At 40.3% G+C, this 18,819-nt stretch overlaps 1 protein-coding gene across 2 annotated transcripts in view; it reads left to right on the top strand.

Annotated features, from left to right (window-relative positions):
* The window catches only part of LOC125972192 (alpha-2-macroglobulin-like protein 1), a 52,701-nt gene extending 34,907 nt beyond the window's left edge, over positions 1–17,794 (top strand). Inside the window, exons 16-36 of one of the 2 annotated variants that reach the window (XM_049725654.2) lie at positions 856–1,053; positions 1,773–1,857; positions 2,181–2,334; positions 2,449–2,674; positions 3,750–3,876; positions 5,587–5,708; positions 5,928–5,979; positions 7,153–7,236; positions 7,334–7,510; positions 7,788–7,869; positions 9,772–9,928; positions 10,274–10,348; positions 11,703–11,865; positions 12,130–12,326; positions 12,407–12,622; positions 13,414–13,532; positions 14,062–14,152; positions 14,248–14,316; positions 16,365–16,470; positions 16,638–16,679; positions 17,240–17,794. In XM_049725654.2, coding sequence (XP_049581611.1) covers positions 856–1,053; positions 1,773–1,857; positions 2,181–2,334; positions 2,449–2,674; positions 3,750–3,876; positions 5,587–5,708; positions 5,928–5,979; positions 7,153–7,236; positions 7,334–7,510; positions 7,788–7,869; positions 9,772–9,928; positions 10,274–10,348; positions 11,703–11,865; positions 12,130–12,326; positions 12,407–12,622; positions 13,414–13,532; positions 14,062–14,152; positions 14,248–14,316; positions 16,365–16,470; positions 16,638–16,679; positions 17,240–17,262 — 2,565 coding nt within the window. In that variant the 3' untranslated portion in view covers positions 17,263–17,794. Of the gene's footprint in view, positions 1–855; positions 1,054–1,772; positions 1,858–2,177; positions 2,335–2,448; positions 2,675–3,749; positions 3,877–5,586; positions 5,709–5,927; positions 5,980–7,152; positions 7,237–7,333; positions 7,511–7,787; positions 7,870–9,771; positions 9,929–10,273; positions 10,349–11,702; positions 11,866–12,129; positions 12,327–12,406; positions 12,623–13,413; positions 13,533–14,061; positions 14,153–14,247; positions 14,317–16,364; positions 16,471–16,637; positions 16,680–17,239 lie in introns of both variants that reach the window. The other variant, XM_049725653.2, reaches the window with a different exon arrangement.
* The last annotated feature ends 1,025 nt before the right edge of the window (positions 17,795–18,819 follow it).

The raw sequence follows: 18,819 nt of genomic DNA, 5'->3' as shown, positions 1-18,819 counted from the left end.
GGTAAAATTAAATAAAAGATTACAATGTTAATACAAGTGCATTTGTAAACTAGTTGAGGTGAGGTCATCCAAAATTGGTAAGTAGGATTGTCCCAACATTAAAGGCCCACATATAGACAATCAAAGGAGGGAAGGGCTGCTTTCACACCAGTGCACATAAAATATGTGAAGCTGTAATACAAACCCTTAAAACTGCTGGTTTGAAAATTGGACCGACCCAGGAAGTTGGGTCAATTCGACGCAACAAATTGGGTTGGTGCAATTTTTAAGCCAAATCGTTTTATTTCTGATGCATCATTTTTAAGGATGTATATTATAGATTTTTATGTATACTGTATAATTGGAAAAAGCAACAAGGTAATAGAGCAAAACATTATGATTTTTCAAATGTTTGGCCTATCCTGTGGGTTTATCGGATTTAGACTGATTGATTGAAAAAGTGACGGATGAGAATTTACTTCTACTGTTCTCCTGCCATGTCACGCACTGTGAAAGTTAGTGTAAGTAACTTTCACAGTAGTAATAAGTATAGTAAGTACCGTAAAGTATAGTAAGTGTAGTAAGTGAAGTATCGTAGTAGAATGTAGGCAAATGAGACGGGCCGTGAGGTTGTTTTAGTCTGTACTGTGAGCCACTAAATATGAATGGACGTAGTTTGGACTCCACAAAATGAATCGAAATCGAGAATTGTTTGTGCTCTGAATCAAAACAAGGAATCGGAATCATTCAAATTTAAAGGATGTCCAACCCTTTCTACACTATGTTGCTGTTCGCCTTCTATGTACATTGGCTGGTGATAAGGAAAAAAAAAAGATTTAGAACCTTGTTGATAATATTGTGGTTAACTCTGTGTAGGTGTACAATCAGCTGCCTCTGCAGAAGCTGTCAGGCTACTCGCATGAGATTGAAGACTATGAGCCATATCCCTGCTTCCCTGAGCCCATGCCACAGCCTGAGCCTGAGATGTTGGTGGATGTAGAAGAAGGGAGGAGCAAGCGCTCACTTTACTTTGGACCAACCAACCAGAAGGATGATGTTTTTAGCATCTTTAAAGTAAGGCGACACGATGTACCGTATTTTCCGCACCATAAGGCGCACCAGATTATAAGGCGCACCTTCAATGAATGGCCCATTTTAAAACTTTGTCCACATGTAAGGCACACCGGATTATAAGGCGCACATTCAATGACTGGCCCATTTGAAAACTTTGTCCATATATAAGATATATACATTTGGCCCGCGGGCCTGACTTTGGACACGCCTGCTGTAGTGGTTCAATATTGGTGCATATATAAGGTGCACCTGATTATAAGGCGCACTGTCGGCTTTTGAGAAAATTGGAGGTTTTTAGGTGTGCCTTATAGTGCGGAAAATACGGTACTATTGACTGGTCTGCTTTATTTATAAAGCATGTGTCATCAAGCATGGCATTATAGTATAGAGCTTGTGGGACACTTTTCAGTTTGTTTCAAAACTTATTTAGTTTTGAAACAAATGCCACACAGTTTCACACACACATATTTCAAACTTTTACATCTGTGGAAGGAACTCCAGCGAACTGGAAGAGCCAAGATTTTATTTTAAAAATTAGAAATTTAAAAAAGAAAAAGCAACTTTTATCTAATCTCCTAACAAAATATAATTCTAATTTGTTTCCCTCGAGATTGCTTTGACAAGGTAGATGTTCTTGGTGTAGAAGAAGAATTCGAAGTAGAAGCAGTAGTTTTGTAGTTAATGTTTTGTGGCTTGACAAATGTTTTTCTCTATTTCAGGAGATTGGAGTCAAGCTTGTGACAAATTCTGATGTGAAGAAACCCCAAAACTGCCTACTAGAAAGATTTGGGTATTATTACGATGGTATGTTTTCTACAGGATATTCTTTTATCGCCCACAATTTCGTGAGCTTCTTGCACAAGATGCTGCTCATTGGAACACATACTTTTTGTTCATGAATTCCATAACTATAGCATGGCACCTGAAGTCTACCTTGTTTTAAATTTAATGAATTTTTTTCTTCGGAAGCACTCTGGTTTTCTGTGTAAGGGGAGTGATTCATTTCTCTGACTGTGAAAATGTGGCCCTAATTTACACCAATATGGTTCTTTGTTCAAACATAATGACAGTGAGTGTGTTCCTGCAGCTGATTCATGGTAAAGTAATTTTTTATGTCTTCGCAGCAGATGTCGTAGATTCTCCGGTTTCCCTGGCCTTTAATGTGATGCGGGTCTCTGATATTGTCGAGACAACTCAGGAGAAAACTATGAAGGAGAAGAAGAAGGAGACCATTAGGACTTTCTTCCCAGAAACGTGGATCTGGGACTTAGTTTCTGTTGGGTAAATATGTTCAGATGGCAGATATTCAAAACTTGACAGTTTGAAATACTAAACGTCCCAGTCTTGTTTGAGCTCAAAGCAACCTGGTAATTGTCCTGGCTTGCGTGTGTATAGAGACCAGGGTACCGTGAATGTGGAGAAGACGGTCCCAGACTCCATCACCAAGTGGGCTGCTGGAGCTTTCTGCGTCTCCTCTGTGGGCTTCGGTGTGGCGCCCAACACTGCGCTGACAGCATTCCAGCCCTTCTTTGTCAGTCTGACACTGCCCTACTCTGTCATCCGTGGGGAAGTGTTTATTCTAAAAGCCACTGTCTTCAACTATCTCTCTAAATGCATCATGGTAAATATCAATTACTCGTTAACGAAATACTATCATGTAACACCTGGTTGTAATGGGACCTTATGAATACTGAATAGAAATAATTTAAATTTGGTTTGTATGGTGGTGCTCTGGTAAGCACGCCCGCCTCGCAGTTCAGAAGTGCAGGGTTCGAGTCCGGCTCCAGCCTGCCTGTGTGGAGTTTGCATGTACTCCCCGTACTGCGTGGGTTTCCTTCGGGGACTCCCGTTTCCTCCCACATTCCAAAAACTTGCATGATAGGTCGATTGACCACTCCAAATTGCCCGTAGGTGTGGTTGTTAGTGCGAATGGTTGTTCGTCTATGTGTGTCTTGCGATTGCCTGGCGATCAGTTCAAGGTGTCCCACACCAACTGCCCGATGACAGCTGAGATAGGCTCCAGCACACCTCCGACCCTCGTGAAGAGAAGCGGTTCAGAGGACGAATGAATGTTTGTATGGAAACTGGCATGTCTGTCCTGATCACCTGCTTTTGTAGTCAAAAGTTGCATTGGGAGAAGAGCCCAGATATCTCATGTGGTTTGCGCATTGCACATACGTATAATTTGAATTAATTAATAATTATATTTAAGTAAATAATAATCAATAGAGCACCGGTGTCAAACTCAAGGCCCGGGGCCAGATACGGCCCGCCACATCATTTTATGTGGCCCGCGAAGACATATTTGCATCAAATTCATGTCATTACTAAAATTGCAAATTGTCTTCACTTTTAAAAATCTTCTTTTTAAACTATAAGTTTTCACTAGTCTGATTTGAAATCAAATTATTTGTCAGTTTGTTTTGTAGCTTACATTGTATATAATATGAGGCGTTCATACATTTATTTAGGTTGACAGTCACAACGGCCCTCCGCAGGAAACTATGACTACAATGCGGCCCGCGACAAAAATTAGTTTGATACCCCTGCAATAGAGTAATTGATTCAAAAAAATACTATTCAATAGTGACAAATTTAGTGTTAATGCTGTAAATTTGTATTTTAACTGCTTTCTTCCCCCACTTTAGATCCTTTTGAAAAAAAAAGTGATATATATATTTTGTGTGGATCTACAGGTGAAAGTTACACTGGCCCAGTCTGACACGTATACCTTCAGAAATTGTGACGACTGTGAATACAGCATGTGTCTATGCATTGAGGACAGCAGAACCTTCTCTTGGATTGTCACCCCAACTACCCTTGGTAAGAATGATTACCTCACTTAAAAACATTTAACTACTGTGTTCTTAATACTGTTATGTGTTACTTCATTCTATCTGACTGAATATGTATGTATGCATTAGCTTACAATTATCTAACAATTTTATGAATGAATAACTGTTTGAAAACAAGGAAGAATATGAAAAAATTGCAGATGTGATATGAGACAGAAGATTAAGAAGTTGTGGACAGTCTCCAAATTATTGTATAACTGAGGAAAAGTACATTTATAGAGCCGAAATGCACAGTGACTCCAGATAACGCAAAAGTGGATTACTGTATTTTCCGCACAATAAGGCACTTCAAATTAAAAGGTGCAAACTTAGTTGCGGGGGCTTTTCTGTACTTAATTCACACACAGGCCTTGCCATGGCTTACAGTGAACCAAAAATGTCACGGGAGCAAGAACGTGAGTTCGGTTGTACTTTATTCTAGGATTTAACCATGTACTCTACTGTACTGACATTATTGTTAATCAACCTTCATACGCAAATCTATCATAGTTCCCTCTTGTCATTGTCTTGTTATTGTTACGTTGCTCTTTGGCAATGATTCCGGCTTTCCAGAAAGCTTGAATTGTGCCTTGTAAGCATGTCTCTTTGTCGATGCCATTTTAGAGGGTCTTAATGCTGTTTTCTTTGCAGAAACCGATAGTATTTGTTCATTATTTGCGGCGGAGGTACGTACTCTACGCATTATCCACAGTTCTCTGATTGGTTTACCGCCCCGGCGTGTTTGACGTAAAACGTAATATCCTCTGATTGGTTCATCGGTTCTACATATCACATCTACATATTATGTCCCTGTGTAGCTACACAACAGGGGGAAATCCTGTTTTGTTCATTTATAGCCACAGGTGTTTTAAATGAAATGTCCTCATTTTTATTACCTGCATTACCGAAACAAATCCTCATACAATATCATAAAAATCTGTAAGATTCATAGATAAGACACACTGGACTATAGCTAAGCCGCAGGGTTCAAAGCTTGTGCAAAAAGTAGTGTCTTATAGTTCGAAAATGACTGTAAAGTAAGATGTTACATTTGAAATATTTCACATTGAGTTGATCCATTGAAATAAAACTGTAAATGAATGAATGTCATCCATGCAATGTTTACAGTATTTTAAGCTTTACCACTGGGAAGACAGTAAAATGTGTTTTAGACTTAGTGAAATGAAATGGAATGACAATGCAGAACCAAAACTAGATGGATTATGGTACAAACACTGTTTTTGGAACACTAGCTGGCATGAAAGCTAAGGAATTTTAATTGCTTCCATCAAGCAGCGACGAGGCTTTGTTGAGTGTCAAATCGTGCTGCTCCATCTCCTCTTCGAGGCTTGCTGACAATCACTTGTACTAACACGTCAGGTAGCATCACTGATGAAACACTTGGAAACCGCTCCCTCAGGGGCTGATCTGTACTTGGCCTTAGTGAGAACAATTTTGGGCTGTGAAAGACACAGGAGGGGGTGGGAGATAATTTGGTATGGGCAGAGCGTGTATTATAAGGAAACAAATGGGGATTAATGAAAGCAAATAAGACCGGAATCTGGGCGAGAAAAGCGGAATTCTGAGGAGGTGTGGGGGATAAAAGCTAAAAATAAATTAGTCTGGAAAGCTGTTCACGGTAAATTTGTCAAAGCCCTGCTTACCTGACCTCGGAATACGACTGTTTGTTTGCATACAGGCAAAATCGATGTGAAGGTGAGCGCTGAGGCCCTCAAGACAAACATGCTGTGTGGCAACGAGGTGACTTCTGTCCCTGAAGTGGGCCGTATTGACACTGTGGTGCGCAGCCTGCTGGTGGAGGTCAGTACTGGTCACACGCAACCAGTATTGTACCTGAATGCGTTCAATGAACGAAAGTTCGTGAACCCGTTCATTGCATTAAACACAGACTACAAAAGAGGTCAGGGGAGAATCGTCAGCCTTTTGTGGAACCTTGAACCACGTTGTGTGTTGAATTTGGCATGCTGTGTTGTCTAAATTGTTTGAGTTGAACATTTTCCATGTTTGTTGCTTTTGTAGGCTGAAGGAACACCTCAGTCAGTCAGTCACAATGCCCTCCTCTGTCCTGCAGGTACGTTTTACACCTAGAAATTGTCCAGAAAGTCTTGCTGTACTGTTTAGGAGCTCTTTGTTTTACCAACATAAGAGTTTGCTATTATTTTGTTGCTGTCATTTTTTCCCACTACATATAAAAAATAAGTATTGTCATGGTCAAGGTTTGTATTTTCTTAAGATCATTTCTAAAATGTTTGATTAACTTTGACGAACTTGTAACTTTGGTTTTACTTGATATTCAATCATGTCTTCATATCGAATAATCAGGAGAGTCCTCACAATAAAGGAAAACGCAAAGGGAAAACCATAGATACAGTTAAACTTCTTCAGATGCTCATATCACTGACGAGTCTCATCTGATATGAGCACAATTTGCTTTGGCAAAGCACAAATGCAGGTTGCGCAAGTAGCTGCTGTATTAATTTAATATGGAGGATCCTATTATGATCCCATCAGATCAAATTAATTTATCCTTTTGAATCCAGAGGAAATAAAATCTTAAAGACATTTTCCAAATCTTAGATTGTGAAGATTCTTCTTGAAATTCACTGTTATTATTTACTGTAGTAATTGAAATTAGTTTTAATCTGCCGTACATTTATTTGTGGGTAACAAACAATACAAAGACATAAAACAATCAGTATGTCAATTAGCAATTAGGAACAAATAATTAGCATAGCAGCCTCACATTTAGGACGGTATGTGTTCGATTCCAGCTCCCTGTGTGGAGTTTGCATGTCCTCCCCGTACCCACGTGGGTTTTCTCCGGGCACTCCGGTTTACACCCCAAAACATGATTGGTAGGCCGATTGAGCACTCCAAATTGTCCCTAGGTGTGAGTGCGACTGCAGATGGTTGTTCGTCTCTGTGTGCCCTGCGATTGGCTGGCAACTGGTTCAGAGTGTCCCCCGCCCACTGACCTCTGTGGGGACAAGCAGTATAGAAGATGGATGGATGGATGGATGGATGGATGGATGGATGGATGGATGGATGGATGGATGGATGGATGGATGGATGGATGGATGGATGGATGGATGGATATAAATATAATGTCATTTGGTAGATCTCACGTTGGAGATGGGTTCTGTAGAGACTGACTTGTAGGTATTTAATAGGCTATCAAAGCACAAGTGGGTAGTATGTATTTAAATGATGATGCTCATTCTTCTTGTATACTTTTTGTTGGCAGAGGGACCAGTGGAAAAGAAAATCTCCCTTCTGATGCCAGAGCTGTTTGTTGCGGGATCTGCCAGAGCCACCGTCTCTGTACTTGGTAAAAAATATATTTTGTTTACACTCTCGGAGTCGGACTGCATGTTCATAGCACTACTCTTCATAGAAACCTCCCTAATGAGATTATTTGACCGAAGGTGACCTGATGGGCCGAGCCATTAAGAACCTGGACCAACTCCTGGCAATGCCATATGGCTGTGGGGAGCAGAACATGTTGCTGTTTGCGCCCAACATCTACATTCTCAACTATCTGAAAAGCACAGGCCAACTGACTACTGAGATTCAAGACAAGGCAACACACTTCCTCAAGAGCGGTGAGTCAGCATTCCCAGCACTGAAGAGGGGTTCGTAAAACAAGGATAGTAAAATGGGACAGTAAGCTGCAACTTAGATTTTTCAGACAAAACTGATAAATAAAATAACAGAAGGTAGTTTTAACCTACTAGTTGTATTTAGCTTTTATGCACAAATTCTCGTAGCCTACAAAGATTAGATTTGTGCGTCAAACATGCCTTTGCATGAATGAAGTACAAATCGGTTAGGGCATATATGTGTGTGGCTGCCATAGAGAATTTGACGGGTGTGTTCTAGGATACCAAAGGGAGCTCACCTACAAGCATGACGATGGCTCATACAGCGCCTTTGGGAAGAGCGACGCGTCTGGCAACACCTGGTAAGTTGGAAAGCAGGGTGGAAGGTGTTTTGTCTCAAAAATTTAAAATAATTGGTATTTGGGGGGGCGGCTCGGTGGAGCACTGGATAGCACGTCCGCCTCACAGTTAGGAGGGTGCGGGTTCGATTCCACCTCCGGCCCTCCCTGTGCGGAGTTTGCATGTTCTCCCCGAGCCCGCGTGGGTTTTCTCCGGGCACTCCGGTTTCCTCCCACATCCCAAAAACATGCTTGGTAGGCCGATTGATCACTCCAAATTGTCCCTAGGTGTGAGTGCGAGTGCGAATGGTTGTTTGTCTCTGTGTGCCCTGCGATTGGCTGGCAACCGGTTCAGGGTGTCCCCCGCCTACTGCCCGATGACGGCTGGGATAGGCTCCAGCATGCCCGCGACCCCCGTGGGGACTAAGCGGTTCAGAAAATGGATGGATGGATGGATGGTATTTGGGGGATCAAAAATAAGAAACACTGTCTCAGTTGTGGAAACAGTTTTCGAGCACCTGGACGATAAAAAGCACCAAACAGTTAAAATAAAACAATAAAACAAATAAGTATTATGAATACAATACAGAATGTTAAGGGATATTTTGGGAGAATGTACATAAATAAACAATTAACTAAGCACAATTAATCTTAATGAAATGTACGTATAAATATTTGACTATTCAACATTGGTTCCCTTATGATGGTATCACTCATACAAAAAGAAGTAAATTCGTGCATGATTTCACCCTTGAGGTTTCCACATTTATCAATCTGTTTTTAATATAAATTGCGTAGAGATGACTGCTATTACATTGTGGATAATTGAAAAGTTTGATTAATTCCTTTGCCAGTAGTTCACTTATATTTTCTGTCACAATAATATTTAGAGTGTATTTGAGCCTGTCACTGGTGTCACAATCAATGTTGATGATAATCTGAAAAGGCCAAAAATACCAGAATAAATGATGTAACACACAATACGGTGCAGTTGCATCAGATGTTACAGAACATTTTAAGTACTTAGTGCTTTGTTTGACGGTGACTTTATTCAGCTTAAAAATCACGCTTAATTTGATACGAAACCAGAAATGGCAGCCAAGGAAGGCATAATGCATACACATCTTTCTTTTTCGGGCACCAGAAAACATTTTAGCCATTTACTTTACGAGGCTGCTGCCAGAAAATGTTAATATTTGCTCTTAATTGGCTTAAAGCACACCGCCTGGGGGGATTTAACAAACGCTTTGGTTTTGCTAAAAGAATGCTGGGCAGTTTGGCACTTGGTGAGTATGTATGGGGGTGGCTGTTATTGGGAACAAGGACTCAAGCATCCAATCACATTAATATTTACCACAAAAGATTGGAGAAAACAGCTTGCATGAAGGAGCCAATGTAATGTGGGCAAAACAACTTCGACTGCGCTCATCATGTCAGACAGGTTTACAAGGGTTTTATATGAACAAAAAATCACAATAACATAACTTTACATTTACATGGCACCTTTCAAGGGACCTAGCATGCGTAGAAAAAGGAGGATTTCTTTTTTGTCTTTTATTGCCTCATGGCCTCCCTCTATATTTCTGCACTTTTACTTATTTACTAACACTGTGCAAAAACGGATCTACCCTTAAACCTACCACTGATTTCAAGTACTATTTCTGTTCATTTCTCTTTGAATATTTTCGGCAATCATAACAATATTGGAGTGTCACCTTACGACATTTAATGGATTTTGTGAATAATTTTGTTTGTACTCAAAAATGTTGCTGCCCCTCTGTCTGATTCAGCTGAACTCTCTTGTAGGCTTCATATTACACACAAGATCGTTACGTAATTGTCCTATAGCTGGGTTCATTTTGGGGCTATCACCACAGGGACTCTGTGCTTTGATTTGTTTTTAAAAGTGTGTGTGTCTCTGTCTAGGCTGACCTCCTTTGTGATGAAGTCATTTGGTGGAGCGAGGCCTTACATCTTTGTTGATCCCAAGCACATCTTGGATGCCAAAAAGTGGTTGTACTCAAACCAGGGGCGTGATGGCTGCATCCGATCTGTGGGGAAACTCTTCCACAATGGCATGAAGGTGATGATGCCAGCTTATACTGCCAGTCGGGATTATAAGAGCCTGTCTTTAGGCTGAACTGAAAACAAACTGAAATTAAGTAATCAATTATCTGTTGTATGTTATACATATGTTGGCAATGTTTATTTTTATTTTGGCTTAATTTGAATATTTGGTATTAGAGGAATCGAAAAGTAATTAAAATTATGCAAGTTACATTATATTAATATTATGGTACTTGGATTAATTTACGTCCTACATTATTTAATAGGTAACTAACTAGTAACAGTACTGGAATGCATTTTAATAGTAACCCTCCCAACCCTGTAAATGTATGAATGCATGCATGTTTCAATATCCCTTCAGGGAGGAGTGAGTGACGACGTGTCACTGACGGCTTATGTTGTTGCCGCCCTGTTGGAACTGAACACCGACATTAAAGTGAGTCAGACGTCACTTCTAGTTTGCAAACAGTTGACTGCAAACCTCCTGTGTTGTCTTTGACTGGGTCTTCGTTTTCAATGTGGCAACATAGGTGGATATTTTTGTGTTAATCACACCTTGCCTGCTGTGTTTTTAGCTGTTCATTGTTTACGCCCTCCTGGCCACGATTCCCTCAGATCCTCTTCAAACTTTCATACAGTATAACACAAGATGATTATGGTTGTAAATTTTAAATGCGATATCAGTGCTTGGTTTGCACAAACTGCAAGAGTGATTGGTATTTGATAAAATTGGGGAAATGTCATGAATGTTTTAGTTATTTTTGTATTTGTTCAACAGTGTCTCTGCTGGTTACATCAAAGTTAGCCATTTGATTTCTTTTCAACTTCTAAGCATTATTTTTCACCAAATTACCAACAGGTTGGTGACAAGCTGTTGTCAAAATACTTCAATATCACACATTACAGTGACGTTACAACTTTAAATTCATCAATGCACTTTCTTGAGCAAATAACCACCAATAACCCATGTATAATGGAAGATGAATAGACTTTTTGAGCCCATAGTCTAAAAAGGCGAGGTAACTGTGAAGCGTATGCGACCCATAATCCCCAGAAAGACAGCATAGCTTGTATTTTCATTTGTGGAGGCAGCACTTTATCACCTTTATCAAGCCATTAAAAATAACACACATGCACACACACACACGCGCGCACACACATATAAGTACTCAATCTTGAGTACAGTGGTCACTGATACCAAGTGCCGATACCATGACTACTTTTATACATAAACCCAACCCCCCTAAAAAAAAACACTTGCAGATAATTTTAAATAGAGACCTATCAATCCATTATTCCAAATTTCCTTAACATTTCATGAAATTAATGGGATTTTTTTTTTTTATTCTTCTAATTTCTAGTGCCTGATTAGAAAAATGGGGGAACAATACCTGTATTGGTACCGTTGAGGTCTCTGATGTCTTGAAATAAATAAGTCTGGGATTGGTATCAGTACCAATTCCTGGCATCAGTACTCGCCCAGCCTTAATTTTGTGTATGTGCCGCTTGTCAGGATTTAATGCTGTTTGTTCACGTTTTGGCTTTAAATTGGTGTTCTCTGTTACTTGACAGTGGCTTCGGATCTTCACCCAGTTTAGCTGCCAATTTGTGAGAGGAGAAACTTTCTCAGATTGTCATATAAATTAGTCCCACTGTTATGACATGAAAGAAAATCAAAGAAAAATAAGTATTTAGTTTTTGTAAATTGCCCAAAATGTTTGGAGGCATTTCGCCATCATTTTGTGAGTCCACCGTTAAGACCTTAGATTTCTGTGTTTGATTTTTGACAGGATCCTGTGATCGAGAATTGTCTGGGCTGTCTGAAGGAGGCAACCAACCAGCTGGATAACTTGTACACCACAGCGCTGATGTCCTACACCTTCACCCTGGCTCGGGAAGAAGAGATGAGGAAGAAACTCATCACTTATTTGCACCAGCAGTCCAGTACAATGGGTACCTCACGTCATTACTCACAGGATCACTTTCAAATCTTGTTTCATTTTTGTTGCATGGAAACAGCTATATGTATGTGCAGGGCTAAATTTACAATCATTAACACGAGTGTAGCTCTGAAAATATAATTCAAAGCCTATTTCTCTAGCATTGCAATTTTTACACTGCCCTATTCTGTAGTTTCTATTGCAGTTGGCTTCATTATTGAATTGTTTGTTGGCTACCCCATGTGATACATTTTGATTACTAATGTTCTTGTGACAGGTAGAACCCGCCACTGGAAGCGAGCAGGGGCCTCTGGGACAGGACTGGATTCTCTGGAAGTGGAGATCACCTCCTATGTGCTTCTGGCGCTCCTTTCCGGGCCTGCTCTGCCAGACTTTGGTTTGGACTATAGCGCTAGCATCGTGTTTTGGCTCACACAGCAGCAAAATCCATACGGAGGCTTCTCTTCCACACAGGTAAGAAAGGTTGCGAGCAGGAATGGGAGAATTTTCTACCATCTGCGCAGACTTCTTGACTGTCCTCCTGTACTCCTCAGGACACTGTGGTGGCCCTCCAGGCGCTGGCGAAATACGGTGCTGCCACTTACAGCGCTGAGGGCAGGACTGTAGTGATGGTGACATCATTAGGAGGTCTGAACAAGGAGTTCATAGTGGACCAGAGCAATCGGCTCCTGTACCAGGAGGAGAAGTTGAGCGATGTTCCCGGGGAATACACCATTAAAGCCGAGGGAGCAAGCTGTGTTCTGGCACAGGTATTACATCACCTCTTCTAATTACAAATAATTACCAGTTGCTTTGTATCTGTAATTGTATCCCAGAATTCGAATATTGGGTTAATACTCAAGAATTGTGTTAGTTACCTAATGTTAGGCATGCATGATCGTGGTTCCAAAATTTAAGCCTAGATACTCAAGGGCTGACATAAGAGATCATTTATCGTTTACCTCATTGCATTGGTGTGATGATACCATTAAAAAAACATTAAAAATATATATATAGAACACTATACATACTCAACAGTATATATTATCCAATTTCTGCAGTCCTCGAAATATGACTAAATTGGGTTGAATTAAAAGAAATGCTTTGCCTATGGAAAACAACGATCGGTAGATCCCTATTTTCTCATATTCTCATATTACTATTTTCTCACCAAACCAGGAACTGAATTACAATAATTTACTGTTTGTGCACTTCCAATTTGAAATATTGTTCTGTTTTTTAATTAGAAATGGACATTAGTTTATCATTAAATGAATTCTTTGTTGCATATACAGTACCGTATAATAAATATGTAAGTACAAAAAGCGTTTTTGCTTAGAAAGGCGCTGCAAAAGGCCTTGAACAAATGGCTTTCTTAGGGTTTATTAATTAACCCTTATTAAAGCTAAATAATTAGATTTATTTAGAACAGATTGAACATTGAGGGCCATGTAGTGATTTGATTCCTACTACACCCCTGGTTTTTGATTGTCGTTTAAACTTTGTGCATTTGCGAGATAACGGTGTTTTTTAATAGCATATTGGTCCTGTCACCTTCCAGATTTCCATGCATTACAATATCCCCCCTCCTCCTGATTTTTCCGCCTTCAACATCTCAGCTAACACCATGTCAAAGTGCAACTCTAGCAAGCCGCAGCTCATCCTCTTTGTCCATGCCAGGTAAGTGTGTCTGCATGTCTTCTGTTTCAACACATTAGTCATTTAACATTTTGTTGACTAATCATATGCAGGGGTGTCAAACTCATTTTTTTTGCGGGCCGCATTGTAGTCATAGCTTCTTTCGGAGGGCCATTATGACTGTCAACCCAAATAAATGTATGAGCACCTCATATTATATACAGTAAAAGCTACAAAACAAACTGACAAATAACTCGTTTTCAAATCAGATGAGTAAAAACTGGTCAAATATAAAAAAAAAAAGATATTATTAAAAGTGAAGACAATTTGCAATTCTAGTAATGACATGAATTTGATGCACGATTTGTCTTCGCGGGCCACATAAAATGGTGTGGCGGGCCGTATCTGGCCCCTGGGCCTTGAGTTTGACACCTGTGATCATAGGCACACAAAAGCCCTTGAAAGCATTTTGAGCCCAATTGTCTGTAATTAATGGATGCTGTGTCCCTTAAGACACATCATAAAATCAACCATAAAATCAAGAGTTGAAGAGTAAAAAATGTGTTTGCAGTTACCAAGGTAGGAGAGAGGAGACGAACATGGTCATTGTTAACATCAAACTCCTATCTGGACACGTTTTGGAAAAAAGCTCTGTGGAGTCAGTGAGTTCTTTTTTGTTTCCTTCAACAATCAAATATCTGTATCAACTGTTATCATTTGAACTATGCTGAGAGCAATCTACTGTGTGATGCTCTAGTTAAAGAATGACCGCTCTGTGAAGCGTGTAGACCTGGATGAAGGTTATATCAACATCTACTTGGACGGGGTAAGAACGTTGTTGTTGTTTTTCTCCATCTATTAAATGTACTTGAATGAAAGCGAAGTGGTACTTCCTAACTTAAATACCTCTGCACTACCAAGGCTTGAAATAAAAAAATTGCATCGCAATTTGCGGGTCATCGTTCACATTTTGCACTGCATGCAAACACATTGAAAATTAAAACTGCAACTTGAGCCTGTTATGTGCTACAACACACTTTCGTCACAATTTGCACGCGACAAGTTGGACGCAAAAGCGAAGCCATTTAGTTAACGGCGCGGAAATAGGGAGACGGTGAATAGAGAAGGAAAATGCAAGGAAAAGAAATAGAGAAAATGTCAAAACGCATTTCAAACTGAAACACAAGGCAACTACTTAATGTGTAATCATTGCAACAAAGCCCTTGCTCTCTGCCAAAGTCGGAGTTAGGCACCAAAGTTTACAACAGGCATTTGATCCATGACAATTTCCAATGATGGCATTTCTATTACAACCTGCTGATGACACTCTGTGACACACTCTACGCTCGGTGGCCACTCCCCTGTAAAAATATCCTGTTTGAAGCCTGTTTGCAATGGAATAGTACTGCTGATCAATTGTTGTCCATCCATCTATCCATTTTCTGAAATGCCTATCCTCACAAGGGTCACAGGCGTGCTCAAGCCAGCTAACTTTGAGCAGTAGTCGGGGGACACCCGAACTGGTTGCCAGCCAATCGCAGGGCACACGTAGACAAACAACCATCCGCACTCGCACTCACACCGAGGATCAATTTGGAATGCTCAATCAGCCCACCAAACATGTTTTTGGGAGGAAATTTAGACTCCCATATTGTCCTATCATGCATGTTTTGGGGATGTGGGAGGAAATTGGAGTACCCAGAGGAAACCCACGCATGCACGGGGAGAACATGTAAACTCCACACAGGAAGGCGGGAGTCGGAATCAAACCTGGAAGCTCTGCATTGTGAGGTGGACGCGCTAACCTGTCGATCACCGTGCCACCTCAATTGTTTAATTAGGAAATCTGTTAGTCCATTTATGTATCATATGAATTTTGTTTTTTCAATATTGATTTTATTGGAACCAGCGAATGTATTGGTCCATTTATGTGTCATGAATTTTGCAGTTCAAACCCTCGTTAGAGAAGAGCAAGCTGTGCAAAAAGAATTGAAAATTTGACAGTGCATAAAACAGTGAAATTAAGTTTACCTGTAAAGAGTATAGTCGTCGCATGAAGTTGCTCTGCCTGTGACTCATCTGACAAGTCGGTAATGTAGAACGTAAACTGCGGTCACCGTAAAGATGGGCACATTTTCATGGCGGGGCAATTGTCTACTTCAGCGAGGTTGTGTATTTGGTAGACGCTATGCCTTACTGCATGTTCCTGCCGTGCCCTCTGGCTCTTCTGAAAATGTGTTTATGGTGCGGGTGTTATGAAGCACCAGCCTGGGACAATCCTTATGAATCATTGTAGAAATTAATTTATTGAATGAGGTTGTGGGTTCGATTCTGGCTCTGGCCCTCCTGTGTGGCATTTGCGTGTTCTTCCTATGTCTGTGTGAGTTTCCTTCGTGTTCTCATTTACTCCCACATTCCAAAGACATGCATGGTAGGCCGATAAAGGGCTCCCAATTGCCCATGGGTGTGGCGTTGAGTGTGAATGGTTGTTCGTCTATATGTTGCCTGCAGTTGGCTGGCAACCAGTTAAGGGCTTATCCTGCTTACTGCCACCACACCTGCAACCCTCGTGAGGATAAGGCCGTTCACAAAATGGATGGCTGGATGGAGTGAAGAATCATTTTCATCTTAAAAATATCTTAATAGCACTCCCGTCATTTTTTCTTGGTGGGGGGGGTCCATACAAGGACACACACTCTGGAGGGAAAGGCGGTCTCCAACTGCCCGCGTCACATGCACGGCCCACTACATCAAGCAGTTTAACGGGCATTGTCATGCATGGACCCCACTGAGTCTATTTCTGTTACCACAATAGCCACATAGCCCACAATAGAAGCACAAACCCCTTCAGTGGAGTGTGGTTTCTGTTTGCAGCTAAAGAAAGGTAAGACGGTGGTTTACAGCATGACATTGGAACAGGACGTGCCGGTCAGGAACTTGAAAGCAGCTGTGGTGAAGGTGTACGACTACTACCAGACAAGTAAGATCCTCTTCTGTTACAATGTCTGTCCTATTTCTTAATGTAATTTCATAGGGCATCATTTTATAACATTTATTCTTATGTGTATGCTGCCTTACCTTGTTCTGTGATGAAACTTGAATTTCCTCTCTCCGGATCACTTATGATTATCTTAACCATATTTGCAGGTGATGTAGCTGTGACAGAGTACACATCCCCCTGTGCAGAGAGTAAGTCACATGGATCTTGTTTATCGTATACTGTAGTGAAAATTGAAGCCCCAAAGTCAAGCAACAACAAAAAAAAATTCTAGGCTGTAAGAAATGCATTTCATTCAGAATAACCTCAGGCTGTGAGTTCCTGGAGATTTGAATAATGTCCACCGTTTTAAAGTACAATCATATCTGCATGCTCAGCGAGCACTTAAATCGGACAGCGCAAACACACGAAACAGGAATGGTAAGGGGTTAAGCTGCCGAGTCTACTCATAACTGTAATGAGCTGATTCTGATACACTCGCATCACATGGATTCAATGTAAAATTTGTAATTTTGGCACTACAACTCCTGCTTTTTCATGGATGGACGGACGGACGGACAGACGGACGGACGGATGCGCTCTACAGAAAATATATTTGATGTCAAGGTTCCATGCTTAAAATTGAATTTCAGTCAAATTAAATGTTAATAATTATTAAAAGAGGATCATTCATTTTGGTTACGCTCAGCAACATATACTGCGTGACCATACATAGTAACAGAAGAATAATGAAATTATTTTTGCGTTCCAGGTGACGTTATCAACAACCTTTAAATGAACAGAGGAGACAACTCAGATCAATATCTGGAAGATGAGATGTTCCTCAAACTTGGGAGATGTGTCTTTACTTACTTTTACTTACTTTGATGTTTTGAATTTAAAGGGAACCCTGTGATTGCAAACAATGTTCTTTGCCTCTCTGTGTTCCCTTATTTTAAAAAATCCGAATTCACTTATTAGTTCTTGGTGCCTCACCTCAACACTGGAAATCTTTTTTTAACTCTTTTAACCCACTGGAACCATGAAAATCAGACCGTGCTCTGTAACACTTTTAATAGGATTGACAAATTTCAGTTTTTAACTCTAAGTGGAGGATGATACATACAAGGTACCAACAACTGTATAAAAAAAAAGGAAAAAAACACTGTTAAAAAAACAACGTTATGTGTTAGTCGAGGTATGGGTGATTTAACATTTCTGTACCTTTCTTTTTTAAAGTAGATTGCATTCATCAATACAGTACCATACACAAATGTAACAGTCATGAAATAAAATGGACAATAAAATAAACAATGGCATTTATTCATTTCAGGACCATACTTCCATTCAGGCACCTTGCACTCCGTGGTGACCTTATCAATGTCTGGTGACTAATGACTTTCTTACACAGTCCTGCTGGTGAACATGCTGGTCATGTCAGCAACTCCTTGGCCTGCCCTGCAGGTGGGCGATATGGAGGCTGGCGTGTCCTTCAATGATGTGGCTCTGCAAGCATTCGCCCTCTTGTCTAAAGAACACATTTTGTGAGCCCGCTACAGAAGCCGCTATGCAAGCCAAAGCCATGACATTCATTACCTCCACCATCCTTCAAAGGTAAGCTTGTGTGTTGAAAATCATAAGCAGATCCTTCTTCATTCTTTGCCCTTTCAATCACATTTTGTTCTTATTGGTCTATATAAAAATATTTGTAGAAATCCATTTTTTATCATATTATATGTTTGGAATACAGTAATCCCTCATTTTATGCTGGGGTTATGTTTCGAAAAGAACCCGTGATAGGGAAAATCCATAGAAACCTTTATTTTTTATCATTATTATACATGTATAACATTGAAACCAAAGAACAAAACCTTTTTTTCCAGGCCCAAGCATTTGTTTAACAAAGAAGTAAATGCTTTCTTACAAATAACTACAGTAAAATAATTTTAATCAATACGTAAGTACTGATCAAGTACGTACTGTATAGTACAGTTCTAGGCAAAATACGGCCCGCAGGCCACATCCGGCCCTTTGTGCGTCTCTGTCCGGCCCGCCAGAGGCCAATCGTGAATTACATTTGATTACAACTTAATTTTAAAAATAAAATCTGTGTCGTGCGTGCAATACAACTGTTATGCTTTTATTTTGAAAGGTGTTGCACTTCCGTGTAGCGTACGTGTATGTGAGCTGTGCGTGAAGGTGCACAGCGCGAAGTAATGCTGCCCTCAAAATGTGTGCTGACCCTAAGAAAAGAAAAGTTGACAAGGAGTGCTGTATTTTCAACAAGACATGGACTGCCAAGTATTTCTTTACAGAAATGAAAGGTAAAGCCGTGTGCCTGATTTGTGGTAC

The sequence above is a fragment of the Syngnathus scovelli genome, chromosome 7 (assembly GCF_024217435.2).
Source record: "Syngnathus scovelli strain Florida chromosome 7, RoL_Ssco_1.2, whole genome shotgun sequence".
Classification (NCBI taxonomy): Eukaryota; Metazoa; Chordata; class Actinopteri; order Syngnathiformes; family Syngnathidae; genus Syngnathus; species Syngnathus scovelli.
The sequence above is the reverse complement of the archived record's forward strand: the minus strand, read 5'-3'. Positions and strand labels throughout refer to the sequence as shown.